The following is a 20685-nucleotide window of genomic DNA, read 5'->3' as shown; positions in this document are numbered from 1 at the left end:
GGTAGCGTGATGCCTCCAGCTTTGTTCTTTTGGCTTAGGATTGACTTGGCGATGCGGGCTCTTTTTTGGTTCCATATGAACTTTAAAGTAGTTTTTTCCAATTCTGTGAAGAAAGTCATTGGTAGCTTGACGGGGATGGCATTGAATCTATAAATTACCTTGGGCAGTATGGCCATTTTCACGATATTGATTCTTCCAACCCGTGAGCATGGAATGTTCTTCCATTTGTTTGTATCCTCTTTTATTTCATTGAGCAGTGGTTTGTAGTTCTCCTTGAAGAGGTCCTTCACATCCCTTGTAAGTTGGATTCCTAGGTATTTTATTCTCTTTGAAGCAATTGTGAATGGGAGTTCACTCATGATTTGGCTCTCTGTTTGTCTGTTATTGGTGTACAAGAATGCTTGTGATTTTTGTACATTGATTTTGTATCCTGAGACTTTGCTGAAGTTGCTAATCAGCTTAAGGAGATTTTGGGCTGAGACAATGGGGTTTTCTAGATATACAATCATGTCATCTGCAAACAGGGAGAATTTGACTTCCTCTTTTCCTAATTGAATACACTTTATTTCCTGGATATCTTTCTTAATAAAACTTGAAATAATTTATAAAAAATGAAGGTTAAGTTAAATTAGGATGACCTTCCTTTATTCACTGCATTGTGCTGAAAGCAAAATTAGCTATGTTGTCTAAAACCTCTGAGTTCAATTCACAAAGGAAGAGGCAACATACATACACTGTATGCTATCTTTGTAGCCAGGAGAGCACCATGCTGAGGTATAGAACAAGTGGGAGCTGAAGATGAGAAAAGTCCATAAAAAGCAAAGCAGAGACTGTACTCCCTAACATAATACAAAGCTCCAGCTAGAAAACTTCTCAAATTGATTGAACACATACATTTATCTTACTCCTTTCTTAAATTCCATTAAGAGGACAGTAATAATGAAAACACATAAGAGATGACAGGGAATATTCAAAAGTTGGAAATCAGATAAATAATAACCTGATTTAGTAGACCAGTAAACACTGACTACCAAGAGCTTATGTTTGGGGAAAGCACCAAGAAAGTCCTACTGTAGAACCCCAGAAGGGTAGAACTTGGAGTCCTAAAGACAAGAGTTTGCATAAGGCTTGAAATAGAGGATAGATTGAAAAAGTCTGCAAAAAGGGCTAGACGGTATGTTTACTCTCTGGAGAGTTTAAACCAGAGGGATGATCAGACTAAAAGACACAAGGCACAGCCAAGAGCAGGTGCACCATACTGAAAGCAATGAGATTAAATAAAACTCTATTGCTGAATGATAAGATTCTCCAATCTCTTTGCCCATTTAGCCTGAAAATTGTATATGCTGAGTCAGATTAGAAGTATCCTCTCTTTGGAAAACAACCAGCCTGAAAGGAAACTAGATACTGTCAGTATGGAGTCCTCAACAAAATGGCTGCTTCTCTTCCTGATCAACCTATAGTGAAGCTTATAGACTGGAAAGACCAGGCCATATAGTTTAGTGCCTAACTCTTAAAATAGAAGCTGACAGCCAAGGACCACTAGACACTGGGGAATAGGGGAGAAGAAAAACAGACAATGCGGAAGCCAGAAGAAAACTCTTTTCTCAGAGAGTTGAGAGTGTATATGGCATCCATAAAGAAGGAACAGAGGCATTGTTTAAAAAGGGAAAAGGTAACAGAAAGAGCTCTTGGGATTTCAAAATATGACAGCCAAAAGAAAACACTCAATAAGATCTAGAGGATAAAGTTGCAGACATGACTCAAAAGGTGGAATTAAAGAAAAAGAGATGGGAAAAATAGGAAAAATTCAAACACATTACAGAATCAGCCCAGGATGTCTAATTTTTTTTTTTTTTTGAGATGGAGTCTCACTCTGTGGCCCAGGCTGGAGTGCAATGGCACAATCTTGGCTCACTGCTACCTCTGTCTCCTGGGTTCAACTGATTCTCCTGCTTCAGCTTCCACCGATTCTCCTGCCTCAGCTTCTCAAGTAGCTGGGATTACAGGCATGTGCCACCACGCCCAGCTAATTTTTGTATTTTTAGTAGAAACAGGGTTTTGCCATGTTGGCCAGGCTGGTCTCAAACGCCTGACCTCAGGTGATCCATCTGCTCAGCGTCCCAAAGTGCTGGGATTACAGGCGTGAGCCACTGCGCTTGGCCCGTCTTAATAATTTTGACGAAAAATTATTTCTAAAATTCTGAAACCAGCTAAAACACCAATTAAGTGTATAGGCAGAGTAAAAACATGTTGAGACACAAAAACTCTCAAGAATGTATCTTCCCCTTTTTCTTTCTCAGGAAGCTCCTGAGTGATATAGTCCACCAAAACAAGAAGTAACCCAAGAAATACGAAGACGTTTGTGCTAAATGTGTTGGATGAGTTCTCACCATTTATTTCACTCTTCCTCAGGTGGCAGAGTCTGGAAAGCTAAAAGCATTTGTTTATATTCTTTCAAAAACATATCATAGTATACAGTTCTGAGTGACCAGATTTCTCCACTTGGTATAAGGACCACATAAGTATGTTGTAAAATTAGAGAATAAGGAATAGTGACTGCTGACCAAGTTGGCCCCATAGACCCCTGGTATATTGTGAGTTTGGTATTTCCTAACACACATCTTTATCGTTGTACTCAAACATTTCACATCAGTAAGTTTTACTTGAAGAAATATACAGTATATAAATGTAGCCCTAAATGCATTTTCCATAATGTAAGGCAATTGAGATGCTTATATTTAACAGTTAACATTATAAAAATGTTAATGAAGAAAGTTTATTGTAATTTTTAATGAGGCTGTGGCTGTAAAAGTTGTGCTTAAACAACTTAGTTGGTCAAAATATTTACCATGTTCTCAAAGTAGCTTAAACTTTGGGCTGAGGGAAATGAACTGGGATAGCTTCTGCCAGAAAGTACTAAAAAAAAGTCACATTTTCTGCTAACCGAAAATCTTGAGATTTATTTCTTACATACCAAACTTGAACCCTCAAATAAAAGTGCATCAATACTAGGAATGAGGATGTGGCCTCCTTTATCCAGGCGAGATTATGCAATAGGCAGCCCTTTAGAAGGATGGAGGGGAGGTACAGGAAGGTCCTTTCTATAATAAAGAAGGCTTTAGTGAACCACCATCACCACCACCCCACACACATAAACATCTTCAATCCTGCCATCCTATCAGAGTTCCCTGGAATTTTTGAAGCAACGGAATAGAAAGTCAGGAAAGCAATAAATAGAATTCAGACACTCAGATAAAATATGAACTTTTTAGCTCTCAAAATCTTTCTGGAGAAGTAAATGATGAGTATAGACAGGAACGTGAGCTGCTTGTACTTTTAGTCTGGCATTGAAACAAAGTAGAACTTGAACAGAGGATAAAATTATTTCTATTGAAGTTACAGATGCTTCTTACCTGTAGGCTGAATGTACAAGTTAAAACCTACTTGTTTGAAGATTAGATAGTTACAATTTTGCCTTACGGTAAGGATAATAACTATGTATGTTTTTAATTATTTTGTTGTATGATTAATTTTCTACAGGGAAAAATAATTTTTTCATAGTTCAAAAATGTTTGCAACATACAATAATGCCCCTGTTTTAAAGACTCACAAAATAATCTTTAGAAACAAGAAAAAAGGCTTTTTAACATGGAATGATATGTGTGTAGATTCACAGATAGATAGATATATAGCTATAGATAGGTAAATAGAGAGAGAGAGCGAGAGATACATAGATACATAGGGAGAGACAGAGGCATTTTTCAAAGTACACTAGATTTCTACTCTGAAAAGTTATTTGATTTCATATTAAATTCTGAAATACCTATTTTAAACAATAATCACAATTCTTGCTCTTATTTTCAATTTTTCACCTAGCAACAGAAATACTAGTGCATATCTTCCTTCTGAACAGGCCCAGAAGCAAAATCTATGTACAGCCTGACTAACCTTAATGGTTTTGAATCAGCTGTTCTAGGACCATGATTTCAAATCACAACTACTTCCCCAGAACTCTTCTGAGATAACAACAAAAATTACAAAACCCACCAAAACCACAGAAAAACAAAAGCTCCATAAATCTTAAAGGTTCAGGCCAATTGGGTCCATGTTCCGAAAAGTGCTTATTTAAAGCCTGATTTTTTGAAACACAGAGCTGATTTACAACATTTTTATGTGAATCCCAAAACATCCTGGTATGTAATTTTCTTGAACCACAACACACTAACAGAGTAATTTCTGAATTAGAAAGCAGAAAATTGCTAGAATTCCATCCTGTCACATGGAGGGAGAAATACACAAGTACTTCTGTGGGATCAGTGAAAGGACAGGAACTTTTGGTAACAAAGAAGCTAGTTTTAAAACAATAACAAAGAAGAATTGTATTAAACTCTTAGTCTGAGCCCACTTAGAATCTCTCTGCCTTTGGTTTCCGCCAAAGCTCATAAAAATTCAAGAATGCAAGACAGCAGGGGAAAAGTACTAAAAACATAAACATTCCCTTTAATGCCACACAACCCCTCATACCTGGAATTTTCAAAATAGAAAATTAAATAATAGGACTGACCCTGAGTATGCCACTCCTCTTGAAAACAATAACAAAATAGAAGTTATTTTAAGGAATGTTGTGTGTTGAAGAAAATCACGAACTGAACATTGTGCATATTAAGAAAGTAATGTTGCCACCAACCGTCCATATGAACTCAGGTAACTGTTGGTAAAATATTTGCCCACATTGGCAAACAAACATTAGTACTGTTACCAGTGACCACAATTGAACCATTGACAGCAACAGAGCCAGCCTTCAGAATATACAAAGTTTTAATTAGTAGTAGGAAAATATGCTTATTTTTCTCCAAAAATTTTGAATTGGAACAGGAAGAGTAGGTAAACCTATGCAATCAATTATTTCCTTTCCATAAAAGAGATGGTACTCTTAGCAAAAACATTAATAGCTATAAGTTTGTCATCAGTCTCTGGATCTAAAATACTAGATTTTCTCTACAAAAACAGCTCCCTGATTATTTACCCGTGTGGTGGGTGGTATAGCTTTGTCTTTAAAAGTCTAAAAATAATGGTTGTGGTTAATTCATTCAATGCATTTCATTCAATAAGCACTTACTGGGCAATTCTATTGTGCTGAGGATACGTTAAATAAAATCATCCCTGCCCCAGAGGAGTGTTTGGACTGACTTTTGGCATACTTTAAAATTTTGTTGCTGTTTTTTTTTTTTTTGAGATGGAGTTTCACTGTTGTTGCCCAGGCTGGAGTGTAATGGCGCAATCTTGGCTCACTGCAACCTCCACCTCCTGGGTTCAAGCGATTCTCCTGCCTCAGCCTCCCAAGTAGTTGGGATTGCAGGCATATGCCACCCCGCCTGCCTAATTTTGTGTTTTTAGTAGAGATGAGGTTTCACCATGTTGGTCAAGCTAGTCTCAAACTCTTGACCTCAGGTAATCCACCTGCCTCGGCCTCCCAAAGTGCTGGGATTACAGGCGTAAGCCGCTGCGCCTGGCCCTAAGTTTTGTTTTGATTTATATTTTCCTGATTGCTATTGCGATTCAATTGCTTGGCTCCTATCCTTTGTTCATATAGTAACTAAGATGCTTGTCATTCTGTTGTTGATTGGTGGAAATTTATTAGCTATTCTGAATCTAATTACTGTTCTGGATACTCATAACTTGTTTCTTATGTGCAATGCAAATATATTGTTCCATCTACAACTTTGTTATTTTGTCATACATTCATGTTTATGTAGTCTAATCATTTCCTCTGCATTTTTAATGTTGTTCTTCTTGTCTCCTGAGAAAGCCTTCTCTATCCCAAGATCATAACGATATGCACAAAGGGAATATGGACTTGCTGTTCCTATTTAGGTCTACAAATCCACCAGCAATTTAATTTTGTGCGTGGTATGAGGTAGGGATCTACTGTTTTCTTCCTGAAGGGTAGTCAACTGTCCTGGTACTACTTAGTACAAGAGAGTTTGCCAGACAGTGAAGAGGGAAGGGGCTTTAAACAAGTGGACTCAACCTCAGCCTGGACATCTGTGACATAATGCATTTGTCCATGTAAGTCTAGTCTGACTTACTAGAGTGCCAGATCCTTCAGAGAAGAACTATGCCTTATTCACCTTGTATATTTGGTGCCTACTATAACACACAACAAATAGTAAAGTACTTGTTAAATAATCAAATAAATACAAAGACCTTTATAATCTAGTTATCATCACCTTCTATGTGCACCCACGATTTACATGGGGAATGATAAATGAATAGTATTCCTCCATACTTCCTGTTGCTTCTGTTTAAAATGTCCTTTTCTACCTGCCTTACCAATTGGCCAATTGGCCTGTAAACGTTTTCCATTTTCTCCAGGTAAAACACAATGTGTTCCTCTTTTGCACCCATGTAGCACCTATAACAACCTTTATCTAATACTCGCACATTGTCTTGCAAGCTATAGGCCAGTGAGTTCCCTCCCTTTGAATCTCTACTGCAAAACAAAATTCAACTCTTAGAATATGAAAGGATTATAAATATTTCTTGCCTGCATGGATCAATGGACTCAGGAACTTACCAACTGAGGGACTGTGTATGAACTCCACATGGGCATCCTCATAGCTTTTCCAAATCCACTGACATATTCCCTGTGGTAAAGGAGACAGTGGTCCACGTTCTTCTGCAGTACTCTAGGCCTCCCAAATGGCAAATTTACTTTCACTGTTGCTGTTACTAAAATAAAAATAGCATAAAATAAAAAGATTCATGAAATTAGCAAATGCTTCTTTGCATGTAATAACTACCCATATAATAACTACCACTCTCTTATGGCTTGTTATATGACAAGTACTCTAACAAATATTTTACGTATTTAACCTCTTTCAATTTTACAACAATCCTATGTATAATTATTAAAAATAATAATAATAATATTGGTGTTATTACTCCATTTTACAGATTATAAAACTAAGGTTTACATAAGTAAGTTGGCCAAGCAAGAGCCTAAGCAAGGATCTGAAGCCTGCCCTCTGTGATTCCTTATATTTTACAGCTCAGAGGATGTACATGAAGAGGTAAAACCTTCAAAGTCAAAAGTACATACTTTGTAACAAAGATGACCTACTTTAGTAATTGTCATAGGGAAGATGTTGGAATTTTATAAACCTATGTCTTATAATCAGAATGTTTATGTCTCTCTAAAATGTATACGTTGAAATCCTAATCCCAAAGGTGATGGTATTAGGAGGTGGGACCTTTAGGAGGTGATTAAGTCATGAGATAAGACCCCCATGAGCAGGATTAGAGCTTTCATCAAAAAGACCCTAGGGACACCTTCACTCCTTCCACTATATGAGCTCAGAGTGAGAATAAGGCCCTTTATGAGGAATCAGGCCATCATCAGAAACCAAATCTGCTGGCAACTTGATCTTAGGCTTCCCAGCCTCCAGAACTATGAGAAGTAAATTTTTGTTGTTTATAAGCTACCCAGTCTATGGCATCTTGTTATATTAGTTTGGAGCAAAAGAAATTGTGGTTTTTGCCATTACTTTTGAGAACAAGTCTTGCTGTGTCACCCAAGCTGGAGTGGAGTGGCATGATCTCGGCTCACTGCAACCTCCATCTCCTGGGTTCAAGTGATTCTCCTACCTCAGCCTCCTCCTGAGTAACTGGGATTGCAAGGGTGCACCATCATGCCCAACTGATTTTTTTTTTTTTTTTTGTATTTTTAGTAGAGACTGGGTTTCACCATGTTGGCCAGGCTGGTCTCAAACTCCTCACCTCAAGTGATCTGTCTGCCTCAGCCTCCCAAAGTGCTGGGATTACAGGCATGAGCCACCATGCCCTGCTGTTTGTTGCCATTACTTTTAATAGAAAAAAACACAATTAATTTTGCACCAACCTAATAGCAATGGGAATGGACTAAAACAACATTCTAATGTATTTATTTACTTTCACTTGTATGCTTCTTAAAAATCTATCAATTAGTGATGGATAAAAAACCTGCAGGCTATTTATGCCACGGGATAACACTTGGCAGATTATAAGATTATCAAAACAACTAGTACATTTACTAAGCTCTTAACTGTAAACCAGGCACATATATTAACTCATGTAATCTTCATAGCAACTCTATAAAGTAAGTATCCCCTTATAAGCGATGAAACTGAAACAGAGTGAGTTTAATACAAGAATACTTAAAAGACAACAGGTAATAATAATATTGCTACAGGCCAGGCACAATTGTAAATTCTTTCCATGTATTAACTTTTTAAATTTTACAACTACATGAGGTGAGTACAGTTATTACAGATGAGAAGACTGAGGCACAGGGAGGCTAAGTGATTTGCCCCAGATCACACAGCCAGGAAGCACAGAAGTAGGACTCAAATCCAGGCAGCTCAGTCTGCTTACATCTAAGGAAAGGAAATAGAGGACTGCAGATGAGTCACAACCGCTTCAAGGAATTCATTTTGTTCCTGGAACCACTGGAACTACCCCATGCTTGTACTGTTGTCATTATATCTGTTGTGTTTTTTTTTCTTTTTTTGCCTTTTGTATATTGGCAATAAAATCTTTATGTTCAGGAACCTCTGTCAGCTTATTTTGGAGAGTCCTAAAAGGGCCACATTGTGTTTTGTTAGGTCTAAATATCAAAGACTTAACATGTTTTCTATTGACTTACTTTCTTCTTGGGTGAGATTTAGCATTTGATTCACTTGTTCCAGCTGAATACTCTGCAAGATAACGAGGGATGGGAAAGGGGAGGAAATACGTCAAAGTAACAATACATATTTTAAAGGGTAATCAAGATAATTTCTATAGTAATCAATTAAATGTTATACTGCCAATGATGCTAGCCTAACTTAAGATTCTGATTCTGCCACTATTCAGAAATACAGAGATACTACTGCTCCCTGCATTGTGTGTGTGTGTGTGTCTGTGTGTTTGTGCGTGTGTGTGTGTGTGTGTGTGTGAGAGAGAGAGAGAGAATTTGCAAAAAGATAATTGATAATGGGGCAAAGCATTCTGATCACTGCTGGAATCAATGACTAAGTTGGGTGAGAACATCCCAGTGCTCCTTAAGCTTTTAATATGCATACAATCATTTGAGGGTTTTGTTAAAATACGGATTCCGGTTCAGTAAACCTAGGGTAGGGCTTGAGATTCTGCATCTCTAACCAATTTGCAAGTGATGCAGATGGTGGTCCTGGGAGTGCACTCTGAATAGCAAGAGGCATTCTTTACATAGAACTTGGGGTTTGCAGTCAGATAGAACAAGCTTCTCTGGCCTCGGACAATTTATCTAACTTCTCTGAGCATGGTTTATCTCTAAAATGAGAAATAATATACCCACTAAGTAATGTTATTATTATTTTTTAATGGCAGTTTGAGGTTATCAGGAGCAGTCGGTAGGAAACCCACACCCCTACTCTGATCTTTGTTGTGGATTTGATCTTCATTGAGAAGTTTGCTAGGCTTTTGTCCCGTTGAGCCCCTTTGGTTGGTTATTTATTTCTGTGGTATAATGCTATTTTGAAGAATAGAGATTGTGACATCTTCACCTACTTCTGACTATAAGGAAAAATTCTTACCTGAGGCAGCAGGTGTTTTTATTTAGTTCTACAAACACATTTGGAACTTGGCATCAAATGACCCTTGACGTTAATTTTTGCTTGATGGACTCCTGATAACTGGGCTCCAATTTCACTCTGAAATCCCAAGCCCATCCAGGTGCTCTGATTCTCACAAGTAGGCTTGGTCCTTATATTTTGAGCTGCTGTTATGACTCCTTGCCCTTGGGGCCTCTCCTAGCACTAAAACCTCACCTTATTGAAAGTCTCCTGGGATCTGAAGTCCTGCTCTTGAACTCATCCAAGGGCCTAATTTACTAAAATGACCTTCCCAGTGTCAACTGTCAGCCACATTCTTCCCTGCTATGCAAAGGAATACCCCACAGCACCTACCCTAGTGGGTATGTCAAACAGCAGGCTACAATCCCTACACCCTCCTAGTTCTTTCTGCTCTAAATAACCAGGCATGAACATCTGATTCATAAACCGCAGGAAGAATGGTTTATAGGGAAAACTGGAGAGAGTTCGAAGATTACTATATTGAATGGTGAAGGACAGTTAGTTTATAATGACATTAACAATTACCAAATAGTGTTTTCCAGTTTACAAAGCATATTTCCATACTTAATCTTATAATGTATGCATTCTCACTTCTTGTTTCCAGATAAGGTTCAGAGAAGCCACATATATTTACTAAGTAAATATCCAAGGCAGAACACAAACCTGGTTGTTGCTACCCCAGTTGTCGGCTACCCAGGTTAAGAATAGCTTGCCCCTTTATATGCTTATGGATGCATGAAGTTGTTACTTACATTTTGTAGGTGAGGGCATGAACAGTCAAGAGACTCTGTGGGCAATGGATTAGCAAAGCCACAAACAGAAAACTTTGACACCTCCTCTGCATGGGATGGTTCATAAAAAGGCACCTTCAGAAGATGGTTTAAACTACCATGGGTTCCATTGTTTGGTGCTGGTTGAATGTGTAGAAGATCTGTTTTTTGAAAAAATAAGTTCAAAGTTGCTTTATACTGGAAAGCAACAACTCCTCTGTGGGAGGTGGGAAGAAACAAACACCTACTCTTTCACTCCCTTTAATAAATTCTGCTGTAATGAAGCTATGTACTCTATATGCCATTCAGTTTACTGACTTTCTTCTCCATGGTTTCAATCACTAGTCTTGCTAAAGAATAGAACTAGCCAGGTGCGGCAGTGCACCTGTAGTCCCAGCGACTCAAGAAGCTGAGGCAAGAGGTTTGCTTGAGCCTGGGAGTTTGAGGCCAGCTTAGGCGACATACTGAAACCCCATCTCTTGAAATAAATGAGGAATAGGAACAGTTGCTGCAGATGAGCCAGAGGAACTTTCATGAATGGTTTCTGTTTCTCCAAAGAAAAGCTTCCTTAAATCACCACTTTGTTTTGTAAGCATATTATGATTTTCTAGCATAAAAAGCTATATTCTTAATAAAAACAAGTTTAAATAAATTAAATAATTTATAATCTTCCCTGTAGTACATTTACTTAATTATATAAAAGTTCTCTAAAGGTAGACACTTTTAAAAAATGGAACTAGTGAATTTTGCTTAATATTCAAAGAGCTTTTTTTCATATTTTTCTATGAAAATACATAACACAAAATACATTTGTATGTTTCATAGAAACATACAATTTGCATGTTTGTATGTTTCTATGAGACATACAAATATTTCACCAACATAGCCTTTTAAGTAATTCCTACCAACTGCCTGCTACCTAACAGATCTCTCCTGGAACTGCAGTCCTATCTAGTTCCTTTTAACCAGTTCTGCAAAGGCCCAACAGTCCAGACCATAAACCTAGCTGTGTGGAAAAAGAATGTAAGTTGTTAAGGCTACAACACACCGTTTTAAAAACTGAATACCTTTTGGTTTCTAAGTCACATTCAATTACCACAAACCAGTAACAACATTAAGAGACAGTTGTAAGCATGTTTATGTCCAAATTTCTAAAGCTAACAGTGAAATTGCAGCTTACTCATTGCCTTGCTAGGTAAATAAATGATTTGTTAATACAATGGCCTGCAGCAAGCACGCAGGTAGGAAGGTAGGTTAGGCTTCCTAAAATCCTAATGCTTTAAGGTTTTTTAACATTGAGTATAATAACAAATGTCCATCCAGCTAGGACTTTATTCCCATGTTTTTATGCCAGAGAGCTTCTCTCTATAATTATAAGAAAATGTTTGTGTTTTTAGGTATGTTTGTCTTGCTTTGAAAAGTTGGAAGTATTATTTACCTAAGTTTTATTAAATTATCATCTAGTAACTAATTAATAGAAAAAGTTGGTCTTCTGAGATCTAAAGTTTATCATTACTGGCTGGGCATGGTGGCTCATGCCTGTAATCTTAGCACTTTGGGAGGCCAAGGTGGGCAGATCACTTGAGGTCAGGAGTTCGAGACCAGCCTGGCCAACATGGTGAAACACCATCTCTACAAAAAATACAAAAAAAAGGTAGCCGGACCTGGTGGTTCACGCCTGTAATCCCAGCTACTTGGGAAGCTGAGACAGGAGAATAACTTGAACCTAGGAGGTGGAGGTTGCAGTGAGCCATGATAACACCACTGCTCTCCAGCCTGGGTGACAGAGCAAGACTCCATCTCAAAAATAAAAATAAAGTTTATCATTACTAGTAAAACAAAAAGAATTCACTCTTATAGCTGAATAATTCTAAATAATGAATAATTCTTCCTCATCTTTTTTACTTTTCTGCCTTCTCACTACAGAGCATCCAGCCTCTGGGATTCAGTTTGCTACCAATTTCAAATTACATATATTTAAAACTACCCATATTTTGTTGGCAAACTTATTTAAATATACTTACCACACATGAGGTTATAGACTTCAATATTTTCAAATGGTTCAACTTCAGTCTTCTCTTTAAAACTGGGTCCATGTGCCAGAAAGATAGCCTAGGTGGTAATAGTCATATTATTATTAGATGTCATCTAAATTCAAAAACAAATATAGGAAGAGACAAAATTTTCCACTCTCCTATTTGTATTAGGCCTCTGTAAGGATTTTCTTTTTAGTTTTGAAAATGATTTTCAGATTTTTCCACCTGTATGTTGTACAAATCCCAATCAAATATAATCAATGCGGTATTTACTTCTATCTCTACCTACCTCCATAGCACCTCATGTGACAATAAAGTAGGAGAATACAAACAGCACACAACCAATGTCAGCATAATTCTGCTATATGTGCACAATATTTAGTAGAAATTTAATCATATAACATCATATTATCTTTTCATATTGTTTCGTATCATTAATCAAATATGTTGATACATGATACAAAAATGCTAACTTTTTTTTTTTAGATGAAATCTAACCTCCTGTTCGACTTATACTTCTCTCTTATACTTTTGGGATAAAAAGACCTAAATATTTTGGTTTACATTGAATTAATTAATGTTAACTTGATTATATTATTTATAACAGATCAAATTATTTTAGACTGTAAACAATTAGAAGAAAAATATCAAACATAGATAAGCAATTATGTTTTGGTAACAAGTGTGTGTTAAGATAATCATCAAAGAATTGGAAGCATAGATTTTTCTTGCAATAATTAAACTATTATATAGTACCCCAATTAATAGTAAAGCTCTTTCTCCAGAGATCGTTTTCAAATATTTACAAAAAGATATAACTCACCATGACAATGTTATAATAAAAGGAAACATATTCACAAAAGGCCTAACACATTTTTTTCTATTTGGAAAGGAGTGTGTGTGTGTGTGTGTGTGTGTGTGTGTGTGTGTGTTACAAATGGAAGTAGATGAGATAACCCAGTTGCAAAGCTTTACCTATGGGGGATTATCAGCTGCATTCTACTCATAGAATCAGGCACACTCCCAATTTTGGCCCTTTTCAGTGGCTGTTTCTTCTGCCTGGGACACTTGTCTCCTGAATATTTGAAAGGTGAATTCTTTTACCTTTTTCAAGTCTCTGCTCAATGTCAACTTAATGACTCTTACTCTTTCCACTCTATTTAAAGTTGCTTACTGCCCCCAGGATACCCCAAAATACTCCCAATTTCTCCCTTACTCTCATCTACTTTTTCTTTATTTCCCACAGCATTTACCATCTGACATAACAAATGATATATTATTTTATTATTCCTACTGTCTGTATCCCCCTCTTAGAATAAAAGCTTCATGAGGGCAGGATCTTAATCTGTTTTGTTCACAGATGTATTCAAGAGTCTTGAACATTGCCTATAATAAAATAGGTGTGCAATAAATATCTGTTTTAAAAAAGCAGTAACTAGGCTTAACACCTGAGTAATGAAATAATCTGTATGACAAACCCCCATGACAGATGTTTACCTATGTAACAAATCTGCACATTCTGCACATGTACCCCTGAACTTAAAATAAAAGTTAAAAAAAAAGCAGTAAGTTACCTCCATGCTCCTAAACTCATTGTTATAACCATGGTTGCCTCCTCCACAATTTGTATTTGATTTACTCCTATAAAGAAAAAATGTTATTACACACTGATCAATATATTGATATGAGACCATATTGTAAGCTTTGATGAATTTTATATAGTTTCTGTCAATTTTATAAGTAAATTTTTTATCAACAACAGAATAATATATTTTCTATCAACAACAGAATAAGTAAATTTTTATATCAACAACGAATAAATATATTTATTTTCTTGCTCAAATTCATAACCATAATGGAGCAAACAGAAGGGTACGAGAGAAGAAAGGAAAATTCCAGGATCTATAAATAGAATTCAAAAGTCTCTGACTGATAGATACTGACTAAAGGCTAGTAATAAAGGCACAGATTTTTAAAAAAATAAATTAGTCTTCAAGCTCATGGGTGTACCTTTACACATCAATGACCAAATGCTGAAGAATAGTTTGGTTAATATGTTATTTTAGCATTTCAGTGCTTTAGGAATAAATCTGTGCAACTGGGGAAAAATATCAATTTCTGTTTTCCAGTGAAGATGTCTAGAAAAATAATATGAAAGCATGAATAAAGAATAGGCAGGGCAAGTTAATTATAATCCAGTGATGCATTGCTTAAGGGCAGGACTATGTTCTGAGAAATGCATTCTTACGCAAGTTCATTATTGTGGAAACATCACAGAGTACACTTACACAAGCCTGGCTGGTACAGCCTTCTACACACCTGGGCTATGTGGCCTAACCTTTTGCTCCTAGCTACAAACCTGTACAGCATGCTACTGTACTGAATACCGTAGGCAGTTGTAACACAGTGGTAAGGATTTGTGTATCTAAGCACATGTAAACATAGAAAAGTTATAGTAGGAATACAGTATTATAATCTTATGGGACCACCATCACATAAGCAGTTCACTGTTGACCAAAGTATTGTTATACAACACATAACTGTACTTGGTAAAAAGAAGCTAGTATATTCTGTAAATTCAGGGATTATTATTATAATTATGTTTACCTTTGTGATTTTCTTCCATAGGCTGTTGCTTTATTATTTGAATAAGCTTTCAAATTTAATTAATTAGTTTTTGCCTACATTTTAATACTGTTTTGAATTGAGCAGTATTAACAATTTTATAAGTAGCTGTTTTTCATATTTGGAAAATAGTGATAAATGAACCTAGATCTTTTAAAGCAACAATGTTATACTGGGTCAAATTTGATCTCTGAAGGGAACAAAGGACTCCTATTTCCAAAGGCTGGCCCTGAAAGATTTCTCTCATTTGCTTCCCCACCCCCACCTCTCACCCCAAGGGCAAATACACACACACACACACACACACACACACCACGGGGTTTCTGTTTGTTTTTACAAACTCGACTCTAACAACAGGACAGTAATTTAGTGTCTTTAAAAAAATCAACTTTAAAAAAATTCATGACGGACTCCAATTCAGTTTAAACAGAAAATAAAAATAAATCACAAATTAAAAAATTAATCACAACCCTGACCAGGCCATACTCACTCAACTCTACCCAGTAGAGGGAAGAAAAGAGAGGCCAGGTAAGTACCTGGAATGGGGAATGGGGAAAGCAAGACAAGTCCCGCTTCATAAGGAAATTAAGTTTGATATCCTAAGGATGTCACTTCATGTCCTTATCTTAGTTAATTCCAATAAAATTGTTGGCATAAAACTATGACAACAATAGGATTTATTTATTTATTTACTTACTTATTTATTTTTGAGACTGAGTCTCACTCTGTCACCCAGGCTGGAGTGAAGTGGCATTATCTTGGCTCACTGCAACCTCCACCTCCTGGGTTCAAGCGATTCTCCTGCCTCAGCCTCCCGAGTAGCTGGGACTACAGGCATGTGCCATCACACCCAGCTAATATTTTTGTGTTTTTAGTAGAGACAGGGTTTTGCCATGTTGGCCAGGCTAGTCTGGAACTCCTAACCTCAAGTGTTCCACCCACCTCAGCCTCCCAAAGTGCTGGGATTATAGGTGTGAGCCACCATGCCCAGCCCAAACAATAGGTTTTAAAAAGTGTTTTTATTCTCAGCTGGGAATGGTGGCTCACACCTGTAATCCCAGCACTTCGGGAATCCAAGGTGGGTGGATTGCTTGAGCCTAAGAGCTGGAGACCAGCCTGGACAACATAGCAGGACTCCATCTCTCTTTTGTTTCTGAGACAGAGTTTCGCTCTTGTTGCCCAGGCTGGAGTGCAATGGTGTGATCTCGGCTCACTGCAACCTCCGCCTCCTGGGTTCAAGCAATTCTCCCGCCTCAGCCTCCTGAGTAGCTGCGACTACAGGCATGCACCACCACACCAAGCTAATTTTGTATTTTTAGTAGAGATGGAGTTGCTCCATGTTGGTCAGGCCGGTCTGGAACTCCCGACCTCAGGCGATCCGCCCCCCTCAGCCTCCCAAAGTGCTGGGATTACAGGCATGAGCCACCACGCCTGGCCTCTACTTTTTAAATTATAAATAAATAAATGTTTTTATTCTTACTGCATAGATATTTGGTTTCCCAATATTACTGGAAGTATTTAGTAGGAGGTAATTAAGTTTTAAATTCCGTGTGGAAAGCTAGAATGTTCATTAATGAAAGAAAGAAAAAGGTTTTTTGAACTAAGTTTTTTGGTAAATTTTCTAATGCTCGTACTATGGTTATTTTTCTATTTTCAGAAAAATCTAGTTTTTAAAAAATATTTCCATCTCCTAATCCAGCTCAATTTAAAAACCATAGTAAATATTGCAAAATTTCATTCAGAAGCAAAAGGTTAAAATATTGTTTGAAAAGCTCTATTTTCTATTTATTTCCAAGTAAAAACTTTGGAAATTTGCTCTCTACCTCCTCATGTTCATGTCTAATCATTAATTTAGCTTTGGAAGTTACATATGGAACAATGATAGCTGGCACTTGGAAAATGGGTTGATTTTATCTGTCATAAATTAACTCAACTTCCAAGTCCTATATGAAATATTTTGGAACAAATTCTCCATTATCTTCCCCATGTCTAATTAACACAGTTGAAATCAAGGCTGGGGTTCTCTACCACAGCTGGGTAATGACACAGGTGGGAGATGAGCAAGACTTCTCTCCTGAGCTAGATCAGTTGCCAAGTCCTGTCTTCCTGTGCAGTATCTCTTCTGTTTGTTCTTTCCTTTCCTCTTTAACTTCCACCATTCTTTCTTTCTTTTTTTTTTTTTTTGAGATGGAGTCTCACTGTGTCACCCAGCCTGGAGTGCAATGGTGTGATCTTGGCTCACTGCAACATCTGCCTCCCAGGTTCAAGCGATTCTCCTGCCTCAGCCTCCTAAGAAGTGGGATTACAGGTGCCTGCCACCACACCCGGCTAATTTCTGTATTTTTAGTAGAGACGGGGTTTCACCATGGTGGCCAGGCTGGTCTCAAACCCCTGACCTGGGGTGATCCACCCACCTCAGCTTCCCAAAGTGCTGGGATTACAGGCGTGAGCTACCATGCCTGGCCTACTGCCACCATTCTAAGCCAGATCCTCTGACCTGAACAATTTCCCGAATTGATCATCCTGCCTTTAGAACTTCTGAATCTTCCCTCTCAGACACACACACATGCACACACACCTACCCATACACGTACTCCTAATCTTATTTAATACTGCTGGAAATAAAAACCTGTGTTCTAATGAGAACAAACGTCAGACAGAATATGATAAAAGCAAGACTATCCTAGAAACTGTGGCTTCTAAGTTAACAATAATACCTTCACGGTGATGCACTATATACAGTTTCACCATCTCCATGGCTTCATGGGCTCCCTTGGGGCTGAATGGGCCACTACATACCTTTCTAACAGGCTTCCCTGTTTCACACTAGACTAGGGGTCCCCAACCCCTGGGCCATGGACCCACATCTGTCTGTGGCCTGTTAGGAACCAGCCCACACAGCAGGAGGTGAGTGGTGGGTCAGTGAGCATTACCGCCTGAGCTCCGCCTCCTGTTAGATCAGCAGTGGCATTAGATTCTCATAGGAGGGTGAATCCTATTGTGAACTGCCCATGCAAGGAATATAAGTTGTATGCTCCTTATGAAAATCTAACGCCTGATGATCTATCACTGTCTCCCATCGCCCCCAGATAGGACCATCTAGTTGCAAGAAAACAAGCTCAGGGCTCCCACTGATTCTACAGTATAACGAGTTGTATAATTATTTCATTATATATTACAGTGTAATAATAACTGAAATCAAGTGCACAATAAATGTCATGCGCTTGAATCATTCTGAAACCACCCCCCCTTCCCGCCCCCATCCTGGAAAAACTGTCTTCTATGAAACCTGTCCCTGGTGCCAAAAGGGTTGGGGACCACTGCGCTAGACCATCCTCATCCATGTAGCATCTCGAAGGAACTCTCCAAAAGCAAATATCCCTATATTCACCTCAAGCCACCTGTATCTACCAATGGCCTACTTTCTTCAAGATCAAAGTCTCACTTCTTAGTCATTTGAGATAAGGTCCTTTGTACACATGATGGCTTCATGCACTCAGTGCTCCAGCAATGCAGAACTACTTGCAACTGCTGGAATCTAGTTCTTCCATCTGGAAACCTGCCTCCTTCTCTTTACCCTTCCTTGCCCTAGAGCTACTGCTGGCTTTAAAAAGGTGCTCAGGCCGGCGCGATGGCTCACGCCTATAATCCCAGCACTGGGAGACCGAGGAGGTCAGGAGATTGAGACCATCCTGGCTAACATAGTGAAACCTCATCTCTACTAAAAATACAAAAAATTAGCTGGGCTTGGTGGTGGGTGCCTGTAGTCCGAGCTACTCGGGAGGCTGAGGCAGGAGAATGCCATGAACCTGGGAGGCGGAGCTTGCAATGAGCCGAGATCACGCCATTGCACTCCAGCCTGGGCGACAGAGCGAGACTCCATCTCAAAAAAAAAAAAACAAAAAAAACAAAACAACAACAACAAAAAGGTGCTCTGGGCAGATCATTGAGAGAAAAAAAGGTGCCTTTTGAAGGATGCGGCCTGGCAGTGTTCAAGGCTTGGCAAGCAGATGGCACTTTTGGCAAAAACAACAACAACAACAACAACAACAAAAGAAACCCCTTCCTCCTGCCAATGCAGCCCCCATTAAGGCTTGGTGAGCTGAGCAAAGATTCCATTTCCACTCCCACTCACCTTGTTGGCAGGATGCCACTGTACAACCCACAGACTGCACAGGGCAGACCTGCTGTATGGCAACATGTATCCTATCCCATCATAAGTCTTCCAAACCCGGATCAGCAACCACCCCTACCAGGAAGCATTCTCTGATGCTCCTTGACATTCACACCTGGGTCTGTAATTTTTGCTTCCTTGAGCGTTATACTTGGTTCTAGTGCAATAGTTATCCCACCTGATTATAGCTGTTATCTTCCTGCCTGGGCAAAGATCCTTTGGTCGGGTACTTTGTTGGTTATCTCTAGTTCTTAAAAAGGTGCCTGAAATTTATTTGTCAGTTGCTATTCCAAAATAAAAAGCTAATACTCATGTTCTTTTAAAAAAGCACTTTATTAATTCTCCTACTATATCAAAACATCAGGTTTCCCCAAATTAGTAAAATCTAACACATTTTAGGTAAAATAAAGATGATGATGATGAAAATAGATTATACAAACTGTTGAAATTTGCTATAATTTTGCAAAGGGGACCTAACCTAGTTATCAAATGATGCCCATTATTACTAAAGATGATGTACTTTCACTAGAAAATAAGTAGCAGGAGGCTTGTGTTTTAAGAGTTGGAGAGAGTAAACCCAGGATTTAATCAGATTAGATTTTTTTTTTTTTTTTTGAGACAGAGTCTTGCTCTGTCGCCCAGGCTGGAGTGCAGTGGTGCAATCTTGGCTCACTGCAACCTCTGCCTCCCGGGTTCGAGCAATTATCTTGCCTCAGCCTCCCAAGTAGCTGGGATTACAGGCACACGCCACCATGCCTGGCTAATTTTTGTATTTTTTAGTAGAGATGGGGTTTCACCATGTTGGCCAGGCTGGTCTCGAACTCCTGACCTTGTGATCTGCCCGCTTCAGCCTCCCAAAGAGCTGGGATTACAGGCGTGAGCCACCATGCCCAGCCCAGATTAGATTCTTCACTTGCTCTCTTGTTAAGGCTGTATTCAAAATTTCCTTTGATGCAAGTTAGTTTACTTTGTATGTTAATGGCAAGAAAATAATAAAACTAGGCTTATCTTGTGTTACAGATGAGAAAAATTAGACTGTAAGATATTAATTTTTCCAAGTTCCCACAACCTAGCTAGGTGGGGAGCCTGGCTGGGAACTCTTAGGTTGCAGTTCTTTTAACATTTCAGTGCTGGTTTTTAAAAGAATAAACAGCTCACCATTTGAGATTGGGTAGTAATGCATGATACCCAGAGGTATTTGGGTGGGCGAGCTCTCACTTTATAGCCCTTTCTCCTTCTGCACCAGTGACCTAACTTCTTTGGTGTTAGACTCTTAACAGTAAATATTTGGAGAACGTACCCCAACTTGGACATATATTTATTTATATATTACATACCTAAATTACCAACAATTGTATGTATTTAATATTAGTAGAGCTTAATTTTGTTCACATATTTAAGGAAAATACTTTCCAGAGAAAGTCCTGAGCCACAGTACAGCCACC

General features: G+C 38.3%; 1 protein-coding gene across 1 annotated transcript in view; it reads right to left on the bottom strand.

Moving 5' to 3' along the window:
* ENPP3 (ectonucleotide pyrophosphatase/phosphodiesterase 3) overlaps nucleotides 1-20685 on the bottom strand; it is a 90809-nt gene that overhangs the window by 23344 nt on the left and 46780 nt on the right. The window contains exons 16-20 of the mRNA XM_055264267.2: nucleotides 14016-14082; nucleotides 12430-12517; nucleotides 10388-10566; nucleotides 8687-8738; nucleotides 6581-6735 (exon numbers count right to left, since the gene is read on the bottom strand). Coding sequence (XP_055120242.2) covers nucleotides 6581-6735; nucleotides 8687-8738; nucleotides 10388-10566; nucleotides 12430-12517; nucleotides 14016-14082 — 541 coding nt within the window. The remainder of the gene's footprint in view (nucleotides 1-6580; nucleotides 6736-8686; nucleotides 8739-10387; nucleotides 10567-12429; nucleotides 12518-14015; nucleotides 14083-20685) is intronic.

This window comes from Symphalangus syndactylus, chromosome 2, assembly GCF_028878055.3.
Source record: "Symphalangus syndactylus isolate Jambi chromosome 2, NHGRI_mSymSyn1-v2.1_pri, whole genome shotgun sequence".
Taxonomy (NCBI): Eukaryota; Metazoa; Chordata; class Mammalia; order Primates; family Hylobatidae; genus Symphalangus; species Symphalangus syndactylus.
This window is presented reverse-complemented; position numbering and strand designations above follow the sequence as displayed.